The 22,219-nt window shown below is 33.4% G+C and overlaps 1 protein-coding gene across 1 annotated transcript in view; it reads right to left on the bottom strand.

Annotated features, from left to right (window-relative positions):
* Window positions 1-322: 322 nt before the first annotated feature.
* Window positions 323-22,219, bottom strand: part of LOC126775460 (uncharacterized) — a 27,692-nt gene continuing 5,795 nt past the window's right edge. Inside the window, exons 2-6 of the mRNA XM_050497429.1 lie at window positions 5,500-5,742; window positions 4,374-4,511; window positions 3,345-3,468; window positions 2,483-2,711; window positions 323-985 (exon numbers count right to left, since the gene is read on the bottom strand). Coding sequence (XP_050353386.1) covers window positions 729-985; window positions 2,483-2,711; window positions 3,345-3,468; window positions 4,374-4,511; window positions 5,500-5,735 — 984 coding nt within the window. The 5' untranslated portion in view covers window positions 5,736-5,742 and the 3' untranslated portion in view covers window positions 323-728. The remainder of the gene's footprint in view (window positions 986-2,482; window positions 2,712-3,344; window positions 3,469-4,373; window positions 4,512-5,499; window positions 5,743-22,219) is intronic.

Below are 22,219 nucleotides of genomic sequence, written 5' to 3'. Positions count from 1 at the left end.
TTTCGTTGTATAAATTAGGGGACATCAATTATTATAAGGGGGAAAAAATATTTATATAAAAAAAGACAACCGACCGGGTTCGAACCAGAGCCCTGTCTGGACGTTGCGCCTGTATTTAAACTTTTCGTACATAAGCGGCCTCCCAACTTTGGAGATTTCTGGTAAACGAAGCCGAGTTGGCACTTACAATTTTGGGGTTTGCTTGGTACCTAACCACACTATAAGCACGCGAAAAGAGAGCCCGTAACTTGATGCACCTCTCGGAGCATCAAATAAATTGAACGACGTCTTTACAAATATTTATTATACAAAGTAAAAAATACATTGTTAGGAACAGGAGATGTGTACACTGGTCATAAATTGTTAAGATTATAAGATAGTACAAATAAAATTGAACATACATTATGTATTCGATTCGCTCTAACATATTGTCATTAATGTTGCTTGTCTCACTTACACGCATTCTCTCTAGTCTTATAATATAAGAACGGACATTAATTAAAGTATCTTATTACTTTATAAAATTTCCGCCATGTTTATTTAAAAAAATATTTTAGGATTGAGAAAATTTCAGATGATTATGAAGACTATAATATCTTATGTATTATACGAATGAATTAAATACAACTAATGCAATTTCTAGCATACTTTACGATCTATGGAGGAAACAATAAAACGTCACGTACAATAGAGATCCTGAATTTGTCATTTGAGTAAAAGCAAATAAATCACACATAAAAATGTTTATCCGCCACTTTCAAAGTCCTATAATCACCGTGTAATTCTTCATCCAAGTCACCTTGTTTATGTAGTGATCTGCATGAATGTGTGCGTGTAAGCATGTCGTATGACGCGTTCCTGTGTAGATTCCGGACACTCTTGTGACGTGCGTATTTGAGTTCCGGTTTTAGCTCTGTTTCATAGTATTTACGTTCTTCTAATTGCAGCCACTTAGAGTTTAGGAGCAATTTCTTAGTCCATTCGTCTGTAATAAATACAATTATGTTGTTAGAAATAATTAGACAGAAGGAAATAAATGTACTAGAGTACCGTAACATTAAAGGTTTTTCACAAAACTATTTTCACTGTCACTTTGCGTCAGTGTAATAAAAATAATAAAATTGCCAAATTGTAATAAGAATATTATACATGGGTGTAGGGTTGTAGTTGTAAAATTGTTAGGTTCAATTTAAAATTCTAGAGAGGGAAATAAAAATAAAAATCGGTAGAGATGGAAAAATTTAAATTAAACAAACCTCAAAAGAATAGTGCTCCGGAAGTCAGAAAAAGTACCCATATTATTACAATATAGATTTACCAAATGGATAGTAAATCTATTTTCTAAATTATTAATTCCAAAATGCAAAATTCCTGGGCGCAAGGATGATTATATCCGTTTAAAGTTAATATGTCATCAATTGGGCGGTGCTAATGAAAACAAAATAAATATTCCTACGTTTCCTAATTGATTCCTAGTTAAAGACATTCACCATGAGCGATACAGTGTAACCACATACACCCTATTCCAATCGGAGTAGGAATAAAGGTAAACACACCGTAGATTTACAAATTGCATGAGATTTTCTAATTGTTCTGCTGTATTACCCGCTATAAACAGTTCTTGATTAATTTACCTTTATTTAAAAAACAACACGATTCCACTGATCTAGTTATAACCAAAATTAATTTAACTTTCGAAGTTTCGCGGACATTGAATAAAATGCCATCTTTTCGCGAATCCATAGTGAATATCATACATTATTCAAGATCTCGACCAATGATATCGGTGTCAAAGTTGTTTATTTGGGTTTATTTCTGTGGTTGGCTATACACAGAGGCATAGGTTATTTAGGTACAACATAGGTTAATATTTCATACAGTAAGAATTTCTATAGGCGATTAGTGATAATTTAACTGTTCTAAACCATATCTTATAATATTAAAAGAGCAATTCTTGTACATATTTATATGATTTTTGTGTCTCTTTTAAGTTTGTCTATTTAGGTCTCTTTCCTGAATAAACACATTTGTTTACAAAGAAAAACATATTCAATATTAGATTAGATATAATACAATTTAAAATTGATTGCCTCGTTGGTCTAGTGGCTTGATGTAAGGTCGCAGACCCGGAAGTCCTGGGTTCAATTCCCAGGTCGGACCAATAAAAAGTTATTGGGTTTTTCTGTGATGAAGTGTGTACACTCCCGTGTCTCGGAAAGCACGTAAAGCCGTTTATCCTGCGTCTGAACTCTTTCCGGTCGTGTCGGATTGCCGTCCCATCGGCTTATGAGAGTTAGGGAATAGAGAGTGCACCTGTGTTTGCGCACTCACTTGTGCACAATAATATCTCCTGCGTAGTTGGATAATCTCTCTTTAAATTCGTCGTGGCCGAAATCGGTCTGGAGGACATTATTTTTTTAAAATATATTGACTGTGTATATCACATGCACGTATATTTGTTACCATGTAAAAATACACTCACCATTCAAGTCTTTCATGGCTCCAGCCTTACCACCATATTCATACGGTAGACCTTCAACAGAGAAGAAATCCACGCCCATTGCTTCGTTGATGTGCTCCGTATGCGAATGAACGTGTACAATCTTGCGTCGCCATGGGTATAGCCCGATATGCAGAAGCAGAAGCGACATGGCTTTCAAACGATGCGTATTAATTACGTGCACTTCGTTAAACCGGATAGGATAAGCTGACTGAAAATATATAAACTAACAAATTATATTGATGTTTATAAAAGAAAATGTATAATGAAATAGAAGCTCTCATCATTCAAGAATCACCCGTGCACATGTGTGTGTACAAATCTATTTTTGTACACACACACATCTTTTATTCCCTCTCTTATAGTGTTATGGGAAGACAATCAAAGCGTTCACGTGCTTATCGAATTACGAGATTGTGATCACTTACTTTGGGATATAAATCACTAACTTAGCCAGCCAATAAAAAGTTAACCTTATCAAGATCCTATGGCTAATCCGAATCCTAGATGGTTAATAAAGCGGTTAGCAATTGTCAATGTAGGTTACCAATATTGTACATATTTATATTAAGTAACTGTATTTAGGATAATATACTCGCTATTTGGTGTGGTACAACCACACTTTACTAAATACGATTTATTTATGACACTAAACTACTAAACTAGATGTTGAATATCTCATTTATTTAAAGTCATCAAGAGAAAATTCACTAAAAATTAATTTATTACTATTGTTGGCGCCTGCAATAAAGTTATAGCAAAAGAGTATTGTGACAAGAATGCTCGCGACAGAAATACAGGAGCATAATTTCAACTAGCTTTTAATATAAAGTTACCTACATACCTTCATACAACGAATAAAGTCTTTCCAATATGAACCTCGGAAATGATTCTTAAGATGCGAAGGTTGTAAATCAGAAACATCTATGAACACAATTTCTTCTCCGGGAGTTGGATCTTCACGCAATCTGAGAAAGAAGGATGTTATTTTCTATTCAATCTTAGAATGAGATTATATCTTTTGAATTGCGCTCGTGTAAGTTTCCTACGCCATAACAATGACATAACTAAAGTAAGCTGGAAAAACTTTGATAATAAGGAAAGTTTTAGCCTTTTGAAACGGCGACATAAAGAGAAGAACACAGCTACTTTGTTAGAAACTGCTTATAAAAAATTGTTGTTGTATGTTTTTGTTACAATTCTTAACATATCTAAGTATATAATATAGTATGTAAAATGTTATATTATCAAAGCAGAGAACATTGTGTTTTTTTAATTTTATAAATTGCATATTTAACATTTATATTACTTTGTATAAAAATGTAATTTTACATCTTATTGAATTTGGTGGCAGGTACCAAATCTGAAAAATAGATATCATGTGCTCTAATGTACTAAATTCAGTGTCCTGCCACTCGACGTAATTTTTACAAAATTATTTCCTACCGTACCGTAACAGCCTGTGAATGTCCCACTGCTAGGCTAAAGGCCTCCTCTCCCTTTTTGAGGAGAAGGTTTGGAGCTTATTCCACCACGCTGCTCCAGTGCGGGTTGGTGGAATACACATGTGGCAGAATTTCAGTGAAATTGTACACATGCAGGTTTCCTCACGATGTTTACCTTCACCGTAAAGCACGAGATGAATTATAATCACAAATTAAGCACATGAAAATTCAGTGTTCATACAGCGATCATAGGTTAAGATTTACGCATTCTTGCCACTGGGCCATCTCGGCTTTGCTTCCTAAACATAATTTAATTATATTCAATCAAATTGCAAAAATTCAATGTATCATATTGTGCGTCATTTCAAAAATATTCTTCTCTAGTCACGTGACTACTATATGGACTAATTTTAAAAGTTTTTATATACCTTATGTCTAATATCATAAGCCACCTCGCCAACAAAGCTCTAGCAGAGAGAGGCCGGTCCGAAGCCGTAGGTGCGGGTAAGCAAACGATGGTCACGCGCTTACCCCCGACGGTGCGTGTGCGCAACGGTACTATGTATCTGAAATTGTTTATTGTTAACCGTGTTAGTATTTCAAAACCATATGACAGCAAGGTTTGTTTAAGAAATATTTGTTAATGTTTTATTTATGACAGGAAGGTAGAACTGTCATATATAAAATAATGTATTTAATTTGTATTTGATACTGTATATATTGTACTGTTATACTGTATATTTTAATAAAATCATTTAAATATACGGAATATTTAAATGATTTTATTAAAATATACATCCCACACCTCTTGTTATCTTTCTATATATTAGTTTTATTTATGATTATGAAGAGTATTTTCAGCTGTGACGTTTGAAATGAAATTCGTTTTATATTATTGGTAGACGGACCCCAATCATGTTGGAATACCAAGATATATTTACATTATTTTCCGCTAGCGGATTCGCCCGTGTGGACATAGAATGATAGTGCGATATGACAACTGATAATGTAGCTATATTAATTATTAATTTTGTTAATTTTTATTAAAAAAATATTTGATTTGAGATACTCTCTTTTGATATTTTTATTCCTAATTTAAAAATGATGTTGAAAATTCCTTTATCGAAATATTGCGTCCAAGATGTTTTGCTAAGAGATTTGCTAGAGATTTCCGCTCGAGTAACTGCAGCGTTCATATTTTTGTCGCAATCTATTCACTCTGCAACCTTTACGTGATTTCCAATTTATATAACATTTTTCAAAGTGGAACTCAATTTACGTAAATTCAGCATGCATGAATGACCCTTTACAAGAGAGGCAATATTTTTCACGTCTTGTGCAGATGTGTAATGTGTATTGCGATATATCGAGTAGTGACAATACTTTAACGTTTTGGCCTTTATTGCAAGCCTAACAAACCAATCTTGATCGTGTAGCGTCAGGAACTCTTTAATCGGGTGTTTCCACGAGTTTTGCCCACTCACGACTCTTTGCGTTGAATAAGGATTTATATCTATACTTAATAAAATTTATATTACATAAATAGGTACTTACGCATCTTGACAACTAGACAGGATATCCTCATCATCTGGGTGTCTCTTGTGCCAGAGATCCGATAGTCCCCCAGGTCCTCTAGCCGTGTAGTATCTCCTGGCTCTTTTAGCAGCTTCAGCCTCATTTCCATCACAGGTGACAGGAAAAAGTTCTAAGTTCAGAATCTCGTCCGATGAAGCTTCTCTTGTCAGGTTGTCGCGAGCCCATCGTTCACCAAACGACGCTGCTGGAGACATCCTGGACCTGGGAAGCAAAATTCATTCGTTATATATTTTATATAAACTATTACTGCATGAATAAAGTTCAGTTTTTACTATTTTTACCGACGTCGAAATGTACGTGCAGTGCTATTTTTTTACGATGTTCGGTTAACGGAAATAATTAAACACATAAATATGCGAAGACGCGACATATGAACGAAAAATAATTATTATTTACCACGCAAACCGATTTCGATGATTATTTTTGCGTTTTGTTTACATTTTGACAATATATTATGATGGTATCTATGACTATTCTTTATATAGTCCGCTTTTATTATTTAGTTGAAAAAATTAAAACAAGTAGACCTATTTAACACAAGATTTTTTTTATTGTTAATCCCAAGTTTTTTAACATATGTAACCTTTATGAATGTGTTATACGATTGAGCTTGTTTAAGATATCAGAGGTATCTTTAACAGTAAATCTTTTACTTAAAATGCCAATTGAGCTACTAGATGATTCTTTAATTTGTGTTACAAGCAATTTATTGGATATTTGGTCTGTAGCATTCTTATTTTTGTATTATATTACAGATTAAATGAGCGAGAACAGGGACAATAACAGCACAAAGGACCAAACAATGCAAGTTCTATGGCTGGCAGCGATATGAATTTGTAATTAGCAATCCCTTCAAAGCTGTTCTCGTTTTGTGCATTTCCACCGAAATAATTGGAAATTTCTGTGTTTACAGTTTATTTGTTAAATCATCACCAATTTAATATTGTAGATAATATATATATATATATATATATATATATATATATATATATATTTGTCTACTTGTAGAAACAGCTGAAGAACACAGTTGACAATCATTGTTATTATTAAGAAGTGACCCGATCGTAAAATGCTTACAGCCGACTTTTCTTTTATAATATAGGAAGGCGGACTATCTGATTATAAGTGATCTGATTATATTGGGCTATCTGATTGTAAGTGGTCCCCACCGCCTATAGACATTGGCGATGTAAGAACTACTAACCACTCCTTACATCGTCATCGAGTAACCAACGTTGCGAACTAAGATGTTATGTTCCTTTTGCCTTTAGTTACACTGGCTCACTTACGTTAACAACAATACTTATTCCCGGTTTGCGGTAGAATACCTGATGAATGGGTGGTACCTACCCAAATGGGCTTGCACAAGGTCCTACCACCAAATCGCTTACAGAGATACACTACATTGTTGAAACTTTAAATTGTTACAATTATTGAAATCAAAGTCGACAATCACCATCTATATTTCTTATGCCTCACAGCATAGCAGTCTTTACTAATACCGTTGGTAAAAGTGGCTTTTTGAGGGATAATAAGACATTATTGCAAGATACAAAAAATGCTTTAAAAGTAACAAGAATATTAATCTCTTGATAATATTTTAAAAATTAAATCTACTGTAAAAAAACCTTAGTATTTTCTCAAAGATACTCTCAGGCTTTTGTAAAAACATTTTTGTAAACCAAAAATCTCTGCCATGTTAACTGTACATATGAAAACTAGTAATAGCTACCAGTACAAGTGATATGATTAACGCGGGTTTATATTTTTGAAGTACATATGTATAATAATTTTTCATACATTATCCTTGGTCGTGTTTCCATCAACATCTATTCACAAGATATTAATGTAATACATGTCCCATGTATGGAAATGACAAGGTTAGTAGGTTTTGTTTTGGTTTTTTTTTTTTTCATATTTTTACATCTCATAGCGACATTTACCTACAGCGGTATTGCAAATTTATCTTAACCGGGATAATTAGGTGAGCTTATTATTGTTATTTTTTTCAGAATTATAGCACATTATAAAAACACGTTAATAGGAATAAACTAATAACTATATTGCTAAAGTGTGGACGACAATAGCCGAAGGGGGACGGTATTCTTACCATTGAACCCAAAAGCCCTAAACGCTGGTCCTAGGTCAATAAAACGAATATGAATGTCATATTACTATATATGTATTTTGATGTAAGCGACTTATGTTTTTTTTTAATTAAATGTGTCTATAAACTGAAAAAAAACAACGAAGATTACTGGTTCAAACCCGTACAAGCACAAGGAATTACAGGCACAAGGGACATAACATCCTAGTTCCCAAGGTTCATTTCTTACAATGCCAATGTCTATGGGCCTTTGGTGGCCAATTACCATCAGGCGGCCCATATGCTCGACCGCCTGCCTATGCTATAAAAAAGCACCACTCAATTGCCTTGAACTTCAATGATGATTGAATTTCATATATTCACATTTGCATAATATAGTCTTAATAACCATTGTGCATATTTTTTGACAGACCGGTTGGCGTGCCTTCACGCTGAAGGTTGTGGGTTCGATTCTTACTCAGGACAGACATTTGTGTGCATGAACATGTCTGTGTCGTAAGTCTAGGTGTAATTATCTATATAAGTATATATTAGCAAAAGAAAAGTAGTATATGTAGTATGTCAGTTGTCTAGTTTTCATAGTACAAGCTCTGCTTAGTTTGGGATCAGATGGCCGTGTGTGAATAATGTCCCAGGATATTATTATTATTATTTTTTGTAGGTTCTATGTTCATTTATTATTACAACGTAACATTTATTCTATTAATTCTATTTAATCATTATTTAATGTGCTTGATGTGGTCTCTTACAAATATATTCTAAAATATTATTCCACGATTTAATGTACTCGTAGCCACCTTTGCCTTGGACCTAAAAAATCGTTTTCAATATTCTTCGAGAAAAAGTTTCTAGTCATGTTTTTTTCCCTTTCAGCATTTAAGGCGCACGACATAGATACGGGATATACTTTATTGAAGCTTCAATATATTATATATTAATAAACATCAAAAATATAGCTTATTCAAATAGATTATGTAGAACTTTTGAATCGTCGTTTTACAAGATATTATAAATTTAATGATAAAGCAGAATATACATTATACCGGGAAGAACCGGCAAGACACTCAGTAGTTTGTACATTTTGCCAATCATAATATATTTTTATGCGTGTGTTAGATAATGGTTATCATTTTTATGTTAAAAAAAAATGGAAAAACTTAATTGCCAGAAATAGTTTATCATATTCAAAATAGATAAAATTAATTTTGAACGTATTTTGTATTTTGTGACGCCACGCTACATATCGCCACGCCACATGCCACATGCGAGCCAAGCCAAGCCATGCCAAGCCAAGCCATGCCAAGCCATGCCAAGCCAAGCCATGCCAAGCCAAGCCATGCCAAGCCAAGCCATGCCAAGCCAAGCCATGCCAAGCCAAGCCATGCCAAGCTAAGCCATGCCATGCCATGTCACGACAGTTAAAGCCAATACTGTCCACCAAGGCCGCCTGTAACCATTACTGGCGTCCCATTCGAGTGACAACAGAACTTAATACCCGATCGGCTCATTTCGAAACGTCATTCGTTTTTGTACAAAAATGTTGCTATGACAACCAGAATAACGGATGAGATGATGTGGCCATGACAACGGGAAAATAAGAGTTGCAAATTGGAAAAAGTATTACGATATAAATATACATTCGATTATTGATATATTGTTATCATTATTACCTTCCCGTTTCAATTTATATGTACATAAATGAATGTTCCTTTGTTTGTATCGAATCCGTTTCTAAATCATTCGATTGAGTTGAAAATTTGTACAGTTGATGGTGACATTTGCTCGATGCTTTCCGACAAACAATGTACCATAAATGTCACATGAGTCGTATTGACAATTATTTACAAAATAAATAAAATTGATTATCTTAAGTCTTCATTACTTTGTTTTATTAGTAAGTCTTAGCACTATAAATATACATAAATCTTCTTCATGATTTCATCTTTGTACAAACTACTGGCTTGAACAATTATTTTTTAACGAGCAATTGATTTAATAAAAATATTAATGAGGTTATATCATTACATGAAGGATTATATAATATAGTAAACTTTTACATTGGTAAATATTTGAGAATTAATTGTGGAATTATCTTTTGTAAAACGATAACTATGTATGCAGAATAAGAAATTCTTAGCCTGAAAAGATTTTGTAAAATCATTACTTATCATATTATGTTTTTGTCAAATATCAGAATCCTAAATATTTCAGCGTTACAGCAAACGTTTATATTTCCTCTCAATGGAAAACCAGTCTTATTTTAGCGCAGATTTTAACACTTCCAACTTTCCGTTTGATATTTTTTTTTCGTTATATAAAAAAAATCTTGATTTTGTGAGTTGTGACACTTTTTATTAGACCGTTGCTGATTACTAGGGCGGAAACTTGACATTGAGATTTAGTACGTCAGCTTGACTTTACTATTAATTACTTCTAAGGTTCTTATCAGCATGGATTGATAAAACTTAAATTTCTCGAAACAAAATATCGATTGCTGAACAGAGGTGCATTAACGAGTTAGTTAGTAGAGATAGAGTAAAAAAAAACGTACATTGTGCATTTAAAAAAATATATTATTGCTTTACAATGGTACTTCCATTGTTGTTGATTTAGTATAGCAACAGCCAGTGGCTTCGTGTCGGACGTTAAGGGCATAATAGCTCACCTGTGCTTGGATATGAACCTACAATCATTTATTAATTTTCCCATACACTGAGCATTCTCAAATTTTATCAATTCGTTTAAAAATGGAATGCAAATAAAACCTTTGTTGTACTTCAAACATCAAAAGGCATTTATTTGTAAAAAAAAAAACGAGTACGAGTCTGAGAACAATATACAAAGGCCATATTTTACTGTTCATATTGTACGCGGATATATAAAGCCACGAATACCATTATCGAAATATTTCCTATTATAATCGTCACGGATCTGTTTAAAGGTATCAATCGTGATATAGTTACGAAATAACACGCCATCCTATCACGTCCTCGCCTTGACTTTAAACGGAAAGTTAGATTTGTGCAGCAATAGTTCACTTAAGAGGTTGGTATGGATTTGTTGACACATGCATTTTGCGTTTAGGTATTAGGGCGTGGGGTTCTTTTTAGATTTAAATATTAAGCTGTCATAATTCTTGTGTCCATATGTAATTTATTAGTGTAAGGGTGTTCGATATCCTATGTAATTTTCTGTATCAGTGACAACGTGTGTGTATTGCGTAGCGTCAATAGCGCAATGTTTAGCGCCTAGCGATATAAAAGTCGCAGGTTCAATTCTGTCCACTTGGACTATTGTCGCGCCCACTCCTAATACAAGCTGTACGCGAATTTGGAGGGGTTAAGACGTAAAAGCGTCTTAACTATTGAGCCTGGTATAAATACAGTAAAATATAAAAAAGATATTTGAAAAAACTATTGAATATAAAATCTTTGAACTTCATGTTTTGTTTACACAACTATCTTAGTTCCCAGGGTTGGTTGCCCACTGGTACGTAAGAGATGATTAATATTTCTTACAATGCCAATGTCTATGGTGGTGGCAACCACTTACCACCAGCTGGCCCATTTTCTTGTCCACCTACCTATTCTATAAAAAAAACATAAATGTATGGAATTTTACATATTTTTGCTTAACACCATTCTACGCTTAGTCTCACTTTAGCCGTATTTATGGCTGAAATGAGCTTAATTCGTGTCAGCAAGATTAAGGTCGTGTGTTATCTTGATCCAGTGTCATTGTGAAGAGATTAACATCGGGTCAGTTTAAATATAGATAACGTGTGCCTTTTAACACATGTATGTATTCTTACTGAATCCCCATAGGCTTCAAGAAACAAAGACAAAGCGTTCATACCCCCATCTAATTTAATTGATATTTTGTTATGTACATCTTTTTGAACAATTGTACTCGTCTGTTTCGAAAATAACAACGAACGAAAATAGTTCGAAGAAAAAACACAGATAATTAATAAATGTCTTATAATTTTTTTGGATGAAGAATGCTCTGAGTTCCAGAGTCGAAAACTTAAATCTATAAATATATGATCCAAATTACATATTTGTAATTGAAATATCGACTACTAGGGTTTTTTGTTTTGCAATATCTATCTATTCTGGGCTGGCGCTCCTCGTTAAGACGGAAAGGATACCGCTAGTTTTTTAGTGGGTATCGCGATGTTCGGGGCGCACTCGGCGCCTTGGACACCGGCGAGCTCCACATACCCTACTGTTCCCGTGGGGGAACCGCGTAAAGCGTATTCCAGCGTTAAAAAAAATAAAATATACCTTTATAACTAATTGGTATAGTTTAATCGCAATAACGTGGTGTATTCATCTTGCAATTCTAAAGTCTGTGGTCAGAGGTGACCAATTAACCTTATGTGGCCCTAAATAGTCCTCAACATTACTGCTTTAAATAGAAATCACAAAAACATATTTATCGAAACATGTTTTATAATAGACTATATTATTAAAAAAGGAAGGTTCTTGATATGAAATCTTACTCTGTTTATTTTTATTTAATATATATTTCTAAACAATAATTGCGTGTTAAATGTCTATAAGGAAATGATTTTAAATATGAATATTTAATATTATTAAGGAAGTTTGCGAGCATAACGCAATGAAGTTTCCAGTTTTATTTATTATATTATAATGTATAATATATAATGTCCTCCGGACCGATTTCGGCCACGGCGGCCAATCTCAAGAGAGATTAGCCAACTACACAGGAGTTATTATAGCACAAGTGTGTGCACAAACACAGGTGCACTCTCTATTCCCTAACTCTCATAATCCGATGGGACGGCAATCCGACACCACCGGAAATAGTTCAGGTGAAGGACTAATGGCTTTACGTAATTTCCGAGGTACGGGAGTGTACACACTTCCAACTTCCAGACTCCGGGCTGCTACTGAGAATTGTCTGACAGAAAAACCTAATAACTTTTTATTGGTCCGACCTGGGAATTGAACCCAGGACCTCCGGGTCGGCGGCCTTATATCAAGCTACAAGACCAACGAGGCAGTTCAAGTATTATATATATTACCAAATCGAATATATAGTGGATTAATATAAATGTGAAATGTGTGTAATGTTTGTTATTTAATCACGTCTAAGGTACGGTCAGATAGATGGCGGGATGGGCCGGCGACGGGGTGTGAGCAGTTTTAATGTACTTGGGTCTAATTCTACTAATCTATTATGATTACGGTATGATCCGTTTCAATACTAATCCAACTTTGAATATTCTATATATATTCAGATCGGTACCGAAACTATATGACGTTAACATATAACGATATGTCAAAACCGAACTTAATGGTTAACTTTTATGCCAATAGTCGTTAATTAAATTAAAGATTAAAAAAACGATAAGCGGCAACGATCGCGCTTCGATTCGATTGCACTAAAAAAAATCTAAAAAGTGACAATTTGCTAGTAGAAATCTTCCCTGGTTAATAAAAAATATGTCGAACGGTGCGATGGCACTCGGTGGGCCACGCCGTATGTATGTCAGTCTACTAATATAATAATAATAGGCAAGCGCACTCCACCTTAGACTGTATCATCATTTTCTATCAGGTGTGACAACAGTCAAGCGCTAGCTCATATTTAAAAAAAAAAGCATGTGTACCTAATTTTTACATGTTATGAAATGTATGAAGTATTATGGTAGAACGGTGTCTATTGGGAAGTGCCAGTCGAACTCCTGGTGACTTCTAGTAAGTTACCCCAATGTCCGTATATAGCTTGATGATAATATGTTAAACGGTTTATTTTTTTATTTTTTTTTGTTATTTTTATGTATTTAAAAGGTATGACTCCTTGACATGAACCTCTTTTTCCGTACAAAGCCGGGGCGTAGTTAATCTACTGTATAAATTATACAAACAAAAAATTATCGAATAAATTGTAATTTTTTACAAAATAATTAAATTAAGATAAATAATATTTTCTTTTTAATAGTTTCTCTTAAGGTTATATATGTGCATAGCCTCCATCTTATGGCGATTGAACATTTTACGAGCCACAACGTGTTGGCAATCAGCTGACTAGTAACTTGTAAGGTCTTATCAAGGCAACTTCCTGTACTAAGTAAAATGATTTAATATTGTGTTAATTGTGGTATTTATAGAACATTTAATTGCTCTTAATTGATATTTAGGAATAGTTAATGTTACTTTTTTAAATTTTTACTTATTGTTATGTATTGATATATTTGGTGTTTAATTTCGATCATGACGGCTTAAAGAGCTATTCATTACATTAAAACACGTACTAACGGAGGGGACGCCAGCACGCTAGCTTTTGAAGTTTAAAACCCGGAGGTCCCGTGTTCGAATAATGTGTGGGGTCACTAGATTTTTGGAGTTTTTCTGTCATGGAATTCTTACTATCAAGTCTCAGTTTTGCACCTAGCAGTATTAGACTCTCGTGCCCCGGAGAGCACGTGAAAATGTTGGTCCTACGCCTGGTCTCTCTCCGGTAGGATCCCAATTGAACCGCAAGAGTGATACAATACGATGCACATGTGACGTGAGTGCTTAGCATACACGAATGCATTATTCATTTATCATACGCTGTTGGTTAGTCCTTACGATTGACCGTCGTGGCTTAATTTGACTAGAAGAGCATTACTGCACAGTGCTTAAAAAAGAATGAAATAATAGTAATAAAAAAGATGTTTTTCTTTTCATAAATCAATTTTACGATTTCATCAACGACCGGGCACTGTGGTCTTGCCACGGGATAGGCAGACTTATAAAGCTAGCTACTGAGCTAACTTCGCAAAACATAATATTGTTGTGTTCCGATACCAAGGTTAAGCCAGTGTACCATTTGCCCGTGTGCACAACTAATTTTATATAAAAAAAAAACTGTTTTGTCTTTGTCTATTTATGAATACAGTTCGATGATACTAATAAATAAAAAAAATAAATCTGCAATCATTTTTTGTACCAACTTGAGTTATGCTTTCGGGTTTAGAGTGAGTAGTGAAATGTTAAACGACGTTATATTTAAATATTAGATAAAAATATTATTAATAAATGAAATAAAAACGTTTCATTCTTGACAGAATGAAGTAAATTCATTATGAAATAAAATTTATAGTTCTGTTTTTGAATTTCGAATTATTGTTTTGATGCAACTGAATATTAATAAACTAACTTATTTGATCGAGCCTAGATGGCTCAGTGGTTAGAACGCGTGAATGTCAACCGAAGATCGCGAGTTCAAACTCAGACAATCACTACTGAATTTTTATGTGCTTAATTTATGTCTATATTAATTCATCTCGTGCTCGGCGGTGAATTATTATTATTATTACTAGTTAAAGTATTGTTGTAGTTTTATAAGTATTAGCCTATTTTTGTACGCATTTTATTTTTCATTAAATATATATTTTTATAATAACGTAGTATGTGATTAGAAGTCAGATCTTACGTATGTCTTTTACGAGCTGGCTCATAGTAGAATACTTGATGAAGACCTCCTTCATAGAATATTTATACTTCAATATCAGTATATTATCCGTATACCGTCCGTCGTAAACTCCCTCCTTAATATACCTACCCTCGTTTTTATGACGGTACAAAATATTCTTGTTTCTAGACACAGATATTTTTTTCCATATTTTTATATAAAGTAGTTAAATTATATCCTATGTAAATTTAAATATTCAACTATTGAGAATTACTTTTACTTTTCTTTTTTTATGAAAAAGTTAGGCGGACGGACGAAGGGGCTACCTGATGGTAAGCGGTCACCACCCATAGACATTGACGACGTAAGAAATATTAAATAGGAATGGTTAATATTTCTACCATTACATCGCTAATGCTCTAGTTACCTTGGGAGCGAAGATGTTATGTATGTTGTGTCTGTACTTACACTGGCTCACTCACCTTTTAGACCAGAACGCAGCAATACAAAGTGCTGTCTGATACACATATGTATATATATTTGTATACTGGGTCATATATAAAACGGGTCAAATCGGCGCAAGATCTCATTCCTCGATTTGCTTATCAATATATTCATATTCATTTCGTGTTTAAATGTCTAGCGCTATATATAATAAACTAAGAATGTACCTATGTAATAAATTCCGAAAGTATGTACTAATGTATTGCAAATGCGAGTTTCAAATGGCTTAAGAACTTTCATATAACAAGGTCAATAAAGAATACTTGCATTGCGTAACTTAGACTGCATTATTAAGTACTAGCTTTAGCCCGTGACTTCACCCGCGTGTTAAAGGAAGGGTTCGGTTAAAAATAGCCAATTTCCTTCCTTGGGGTTAAAGCTTGCTTCATAACAAATATATAGCCGTGGTTTACCTGTGACAGCGGAACAGACAGACAGAGTTACTTTCGCATTTGTAATATTAGTATATATATAAAACGAAAAAGAGAGAGGTTTATATTTGAATGATTATGTTATATTATAGATTTAAATTATTTAATTATATTAAAAAATACGAATTAGCCCACTAGCTAAGCTTCACATCTTCTCAAAAGGCTTTGCCCAGCAGTGAGACATGCTTACTAACTGCTATTTTTTATAGACATCAATAATATAATTTTATATTTACTGTTTTATTCTACTTGTTTGGAAGAGATTGCTTAAGAGCGAAATACCGCTAGTTAGTAAATAGTTGTGTAATATTTATTTTAACTCTGTGCATTATTTTAATTGTTTAGTGTAGGAAAAAGCATATTTGTATTGCATTTTATTAAAATAGTGTTTGTAATGGCTTTTATAGCTTTAATTATTTATGCAATTTGCCTTTGCGTTGTTGAAATTACACGTTGAGACAAATAATAAAATTGCTGTTCATTATCATTAGTAAAAGGTTAAACGGTTTCTAAAGGATAGATTAACAAAGGGTTGGTGCTCCACGTTAGGGTAAAGATCGTGCCCATTAGCGAGGACAGTGCAAAGCCGACCTCGGTGTGGTAATATTTGGAGATGTTTTCATTATCTTATTAAATGAAAATATTATTGTACCAGGGGTAAAATATATTTTTTAAATGATGTTTTGTGGTAAATTATTAAACCTATTGAGTTTCTTACTGGTTCTTCTCGGTAGAACCAACATACCGAAACGGTGGTAGAAATGCATGTAACGAGTATTCACGTAAAGAACGTCCAACGTCTTGGTTCTAAGATTGTATAAGAATATGTCTTCGCCCTTCATTTTATCATATCCTTAAATATGTAGTACCTACATTTAAAGTTTTATTATTTTCTAAAACATTTTATATATGAAGTTGTGATATTAGTATTACAAAGCCATATAATATATAGAAATGTTGTTACAAATTGTGTTCATTGAACTTTCCTGTCGATTCTATGCTGAAGCTGCATTATTACAAATCATTAATCAGCCTGAAAAGGTGCACAGCTGGACTTCTATGTTTTATAACGTTTTACAAAAACGTTTGTTGTTTTATAACGTTTTTGTATTTTTTTTATATAAATTTATTTTTTATATTATAGGTAGGCGTGGTGTAAAATAGTTGGTTAGTGGTTAAAATTACTTATCCGTCATCGTCAATGCGCCATCAACTTCAGGAACTAAGATGCTACGTCCCTTTTGCATGTAGTAACACTGGCTTACTCACCTTCTCAACCGTAACACAACAATACTAAGTATGCTGTTTGGGGGTAGAAAAAGTGATAAGTGGGTACCGACCCCAATGGGCTTGCATAAAGCCCTACTACCAAGAACTGAATAAACAACTGCTTATATTCCATTATTATCTTGAAGTCTTCGAATGACATCATGAATTTACGCCAGTTATTCAATAAAATTTTATCTCGTATTACTCTCAATTGGACCGGAGATAATATTGTATCGCATTACATTATAGTAGCTATTAAGCAAACCCACTTTTTATAAACAAGTTTTTATTATAGGTCAAATAATCGTACGAATTCTTCGTAATGTTATCGTTTGTTTTATTTATATATTGAGAAGACAGTCGAACAAATAACCCCTTTGCTTAGACACTGGAAATTTAAGAAACAAAAACAATTTTATCACAGTTAATCGTCAATCAATTGCGCTTTTAATAACATTGACTTACGATACTACCAGGAATATTGTAATACTTAAATAAGTATTATTCACAATTATATTTTCATTAATTTAAGAGATATACATACACAGTCTAATTCCTATAATTTTAAGTTTTTAAGTGGTGTCCACTGCCCACAGACATTGGCCCTGTCAGAAATATTACCCATCTCTCAAATCTTCAGTGCGTTACCTATTTTGGGAACTAAGATGTTTTGTCCCTAGTGCCTGTAGTTACACTGACTCTCACCCTTTTAAACGGAACACAACAATACCAGGTATTGCTGTTTCGCGGTATAATATATGATGAGTGTATGGCAGTTACCATCAAGTAAACATAAAATAAATATTCCAAAAATGTTTTTTTATTCTATTTTTATTCGTTTGTATCAGCTTTAAATTTAAGCTGATATAAATGAACTTAACGAGCTAAGTAACAAATAGCAGGCTATTCGCCATTTAGCTCGTTATTCAGTCGACAGCGTTAATTTAACAACTCCCTTATCGTTAAAAGCGAAAGCGATTTTAATTGCAAGCGTAACGAAACAATTAAATATTTAAATGTAAGTAATTAATTTTCTTTATTCATTAAATGCCACTAAAGAAGAAATCAGTAATAAAGTCGATTAAAAAAATCAACTATATCACAATTATGTTTGAAACTAACAAATAATTAAAACTGTCGTTGAATTAAACGTAAAGTAATGTAATGTTACATTAAATAGCATTGATGGCATTTAATAAAAATGACAACTACTTTTATTGTATTGCTTTTCGTCAGTTTCTTATGATTACAATTGCGATTGCGTTCGATATTCAGTTTGGATCTCGTTTTTGTTTTATTATGTTCTTCTGACTGATTTCCGCTACGGCGACGATACCGAGAGAGATTACCCAACTGCGCAGAATATGTTGTAGTGCTCGAGTGTGCTCGCAAATACAGCTCACTGATAGAGATCGCAGATACAGACTCTCATAATCTGATGTCACGGCAATCCAACACGACCGGAGAGAGAGGCGCAGGACTATCAGCTTTACGTGCTAACCGAGGCACGGGAGTATACACACTGCCCATAGACTATTATCCTAAAAATCCTAACAATTTTTTGATTGGCGTGACCTGGCATTTGAACTCAAGACCTTAGGATCAGGTCTTAAATCTAGCCACTAGACTAATGAGGCAGTCTTGCTTATATTGTATGCATGTATATATTTGAATTTAATCTTGAAAATTGCACCAAAAAGAGCGTAACAAATTAAAAATATTAGTATTAGATATTTCAATTAGATTTTCTTAAGGGATACTCCCAAGTTTCTAGAAAGGAATTATTTATTCTCTTTAACTTTTCTCTCTAATTTATAATAAAAGATTATCCAGTTTCATATTTTAGTTATAATCTCTTAAAACATCGTAAGAACCTTCAATTCACCGGTAAGGCACAAGCCGGTCTGAATAGGTACCACCCGCTCAATACATATTTTATATATGACGAGCTGGTTGGCGTGATTGGTGGTTGCCTTTCATGCCGAAGGTTGTGGTTTCGATTCCAGGACAGACATTTGTGTGCATGAACATGTCTGTTTGTCCTGAGTCTGGGTCTAATTATCTATATAAGTATGTATTTACAAAAGAAAAGTAGTATATGTAGTATTTTTTCTGGTCTCCAAAGTACAAGCTCTGCTTAGTTTGGGATCAGATGGCCGTGTGTGAAAAATGTCCCAGGATATTATTATTATTTATTTATTATTTATTCACCGCAAAAAGTAACGTTGTAATTCTTGTGTTCCGGTTGGAAGGGTTAATGAGATTTTATTTTTATTTTATTTTATTTATATTTGGGAAACATACAGTGTGTTATTACATAGAATTAAGGAATTATTACTAAATCATAAACCAATAAAGTTTCCACTTAAAAATAGTACAAATGTTAGAGTATGCATGTAAAAAAGACAACAGAAAGAGACAAAAATACAATGCAATCTACGAGTACAATCAAATCGACTAATTACAAAGTTAAAAAAAAAAAAAAATCAAGAAGTTAAATTACAATAATATTAATGAACATAAATATAAACAATGTCATTAAAAATATTTAAATTTGATTTCAACAATTAAAGTAACATCATAAATCATCAATTTATGGCAAGTAATTGATTCAATATACATATACATTATTATTTTACAAAAAAATATCAATTTTATTAATTATTTATTAAACAAGTATTCTTTCAATAATTTTCTTATTTTATTAACATTCTCTGTTGTAAAAAAATCAATTTCGCTAAATCGTTTATTGTAATCGGTGCAGGCTCTGTATACAAATATATTTTGCGCATACTTGCTTCGGGTGAGTGACGGATTAAAAAGTAAGCACTTACGTGTGGTGATTCGAGAGCATCGGAAACTAATACAACCTAAGAGAAACGGGGAATCAACTAAATTATTAATTAATTTAAATAAGAATATTTGATCTCTGATCGCTCTTCTGTCAGCGAGTGATAACGTAATTAAGCATTCATTATTATGTATAAATTCCTTAAAACGCACAAATCTTATAAATTTATTTTGGACTCTTTCCAATCGGTGTATGTATGTTTTGTAATGCGGATTCCAAACAGTGGAAGCGTATTCGAGGATAGGTCGTACAAAGGAATTATATAGAAGAGTTAGGGTACTAGTTTTCTTGAAATCTTTCGACGTTCTAAACACAAAACCAAGCATTCGACAAGCTTTAGCCACTGTCTTACTTATATGCAAACCGAAGGTCAACTTATTGTCCAGATGTATACCCAGGTCTCTCACCTCGGTCACTTTATTAATCTCAACACCGTCTAGACGATAATCATATATAGTAAGATCGCGTTTCCGTGAAAAAGGAATGACGCTACATTTATTTATATTTAAATATAGAGAATTGTGTTTACAATATAGACACAATCTGTCTAGATCCTCTTGCAAAAGTGAGCAATCCAACGGAGTCGCAATCTCTCTACAAATTTTCATATCGTCTGCGTATAACAGAATACATGAGTTTTTAATTATGCCATTGACGTCATTAATATATAAATTGAAAAGCAGAGGGCCAAGGTGAGATCCCTGAGGTACACCTGAAGAGACAGGAAAGAAGGATGAGCAATAACCTTTGATTGTCACAGCCTGGCTACGGTTTCGAAGGTATGAACTTATCCACCGAAGCAAATCGCCGTGTATACCGACTTCTTTCAATTTTTTAAGTAATATGTTATGTGAAATTTTATCAAAAGCCTTGGAGAAGTCGGTATAAACTACATCTACCTGGTTGCCCTTATCCATAGATGAAGAAACACGGTGCACTAACTCACAGAGGTTGGACTCTGTCGATCTACAGTTAACAAATCCATGTTGTTGTTCAAGAATAACTGGACGTAATAAAGGAAAGATAGAATCATAGATAATTTTCTCAAAAGTTTTCGCTATGACGCATAATTTAGAAATAGGTCTATAATTCTTTATGTCGTGCTTATTACCTGATTTGAATATTGGTACTATATATGATCGCTTCCATACAGAAGGCATATTACCAGTAGTCAACGATTTATTGAATAACAAATAGATCGGATATGATAGAGTAGCGCGACATGATTTTAAAAATAAAGGAGGAATGCCATCAGGCCCGTATCCCTTTCTGATATCAAGACGTTTAAGATAGCATTCGACCATCTCTTGTGTAATAGTTATAGAGCAAATACTTAAATGCGTCTTGGATGATACATTATCTAAATCATGATCAGAAATGCCAGAAACTGTCGCTTCATAGACCGAATTAAAGTATTGGCTGAAAAGTTGACAAACATCATTGCCACCAGTAGCAACTGAATCATTATAAAACATAGTTTCAGGGAAGCAATTAGAAGCATGTTTCGATTTAACAAAAGTCCAGAAAAATTTACTGTTCTTTTTAATTTGAATTTCGGAATAATTAATGTAACTGTCGTAGCAATAAATCTGAACCCTTTTTTGTCTTTCCCGCAATAAACAAAAAGTATCATAGTCCATATTTCTGTTGTACATTTTCCATTTTTTGTGATATTTAAGTTTTTCAGCAATAATCTTTACTAAGGATTTTGAGTACCAGAATGGATAATGACGGTTGCATACAACAGTTTTTGTTGGCACCATTTCACGTATAACATTGTTAACCGTTTCATAAAATAAATCTACTGCTTTTGTAATATCTGATTCACTAAGGAGATCAAACCAATCAATGTCACCCAGAGCTCTATTAACTGCTGTATAATCGGCTATATGAAACATGCGTATGGTGCGAGAAGCCTTAGAAATTGCACGCGGTACGGTTATCTTAGGTAAAATGAGTAATGTAGGATGATGTGAGTCTTCGGGTACAAGTGGTTCGCTGTGTCTTACTATTGAACATTCACAATTACTTATAACTAAGTCGAGAAATCTATTATTAATATTAGGTACTGTATTGTATTGCTTTAAG

The sequence above is a fragment of the Nymphalis io genome, chromosome 18 (genome assembly GCF_905147045.1).
Source record: "Nymphalis io chromosome 18, ilAglIoxx1.1, whole genome shotgun sequence".
In the NCBI taxonomy this organism is placed as follows: domain Eukaryota; kingdom Metazoa; phylum Arthropoda; class Insecta; order Lepidoptera; family Nymphalidae; genus Nymphalis; species Nymphalis io.
The sequence above is the reverse complement of the archived record's forward strand: the minus strand, read 5'-3'. Positions and strand labels throughout refer to the sequence as shown.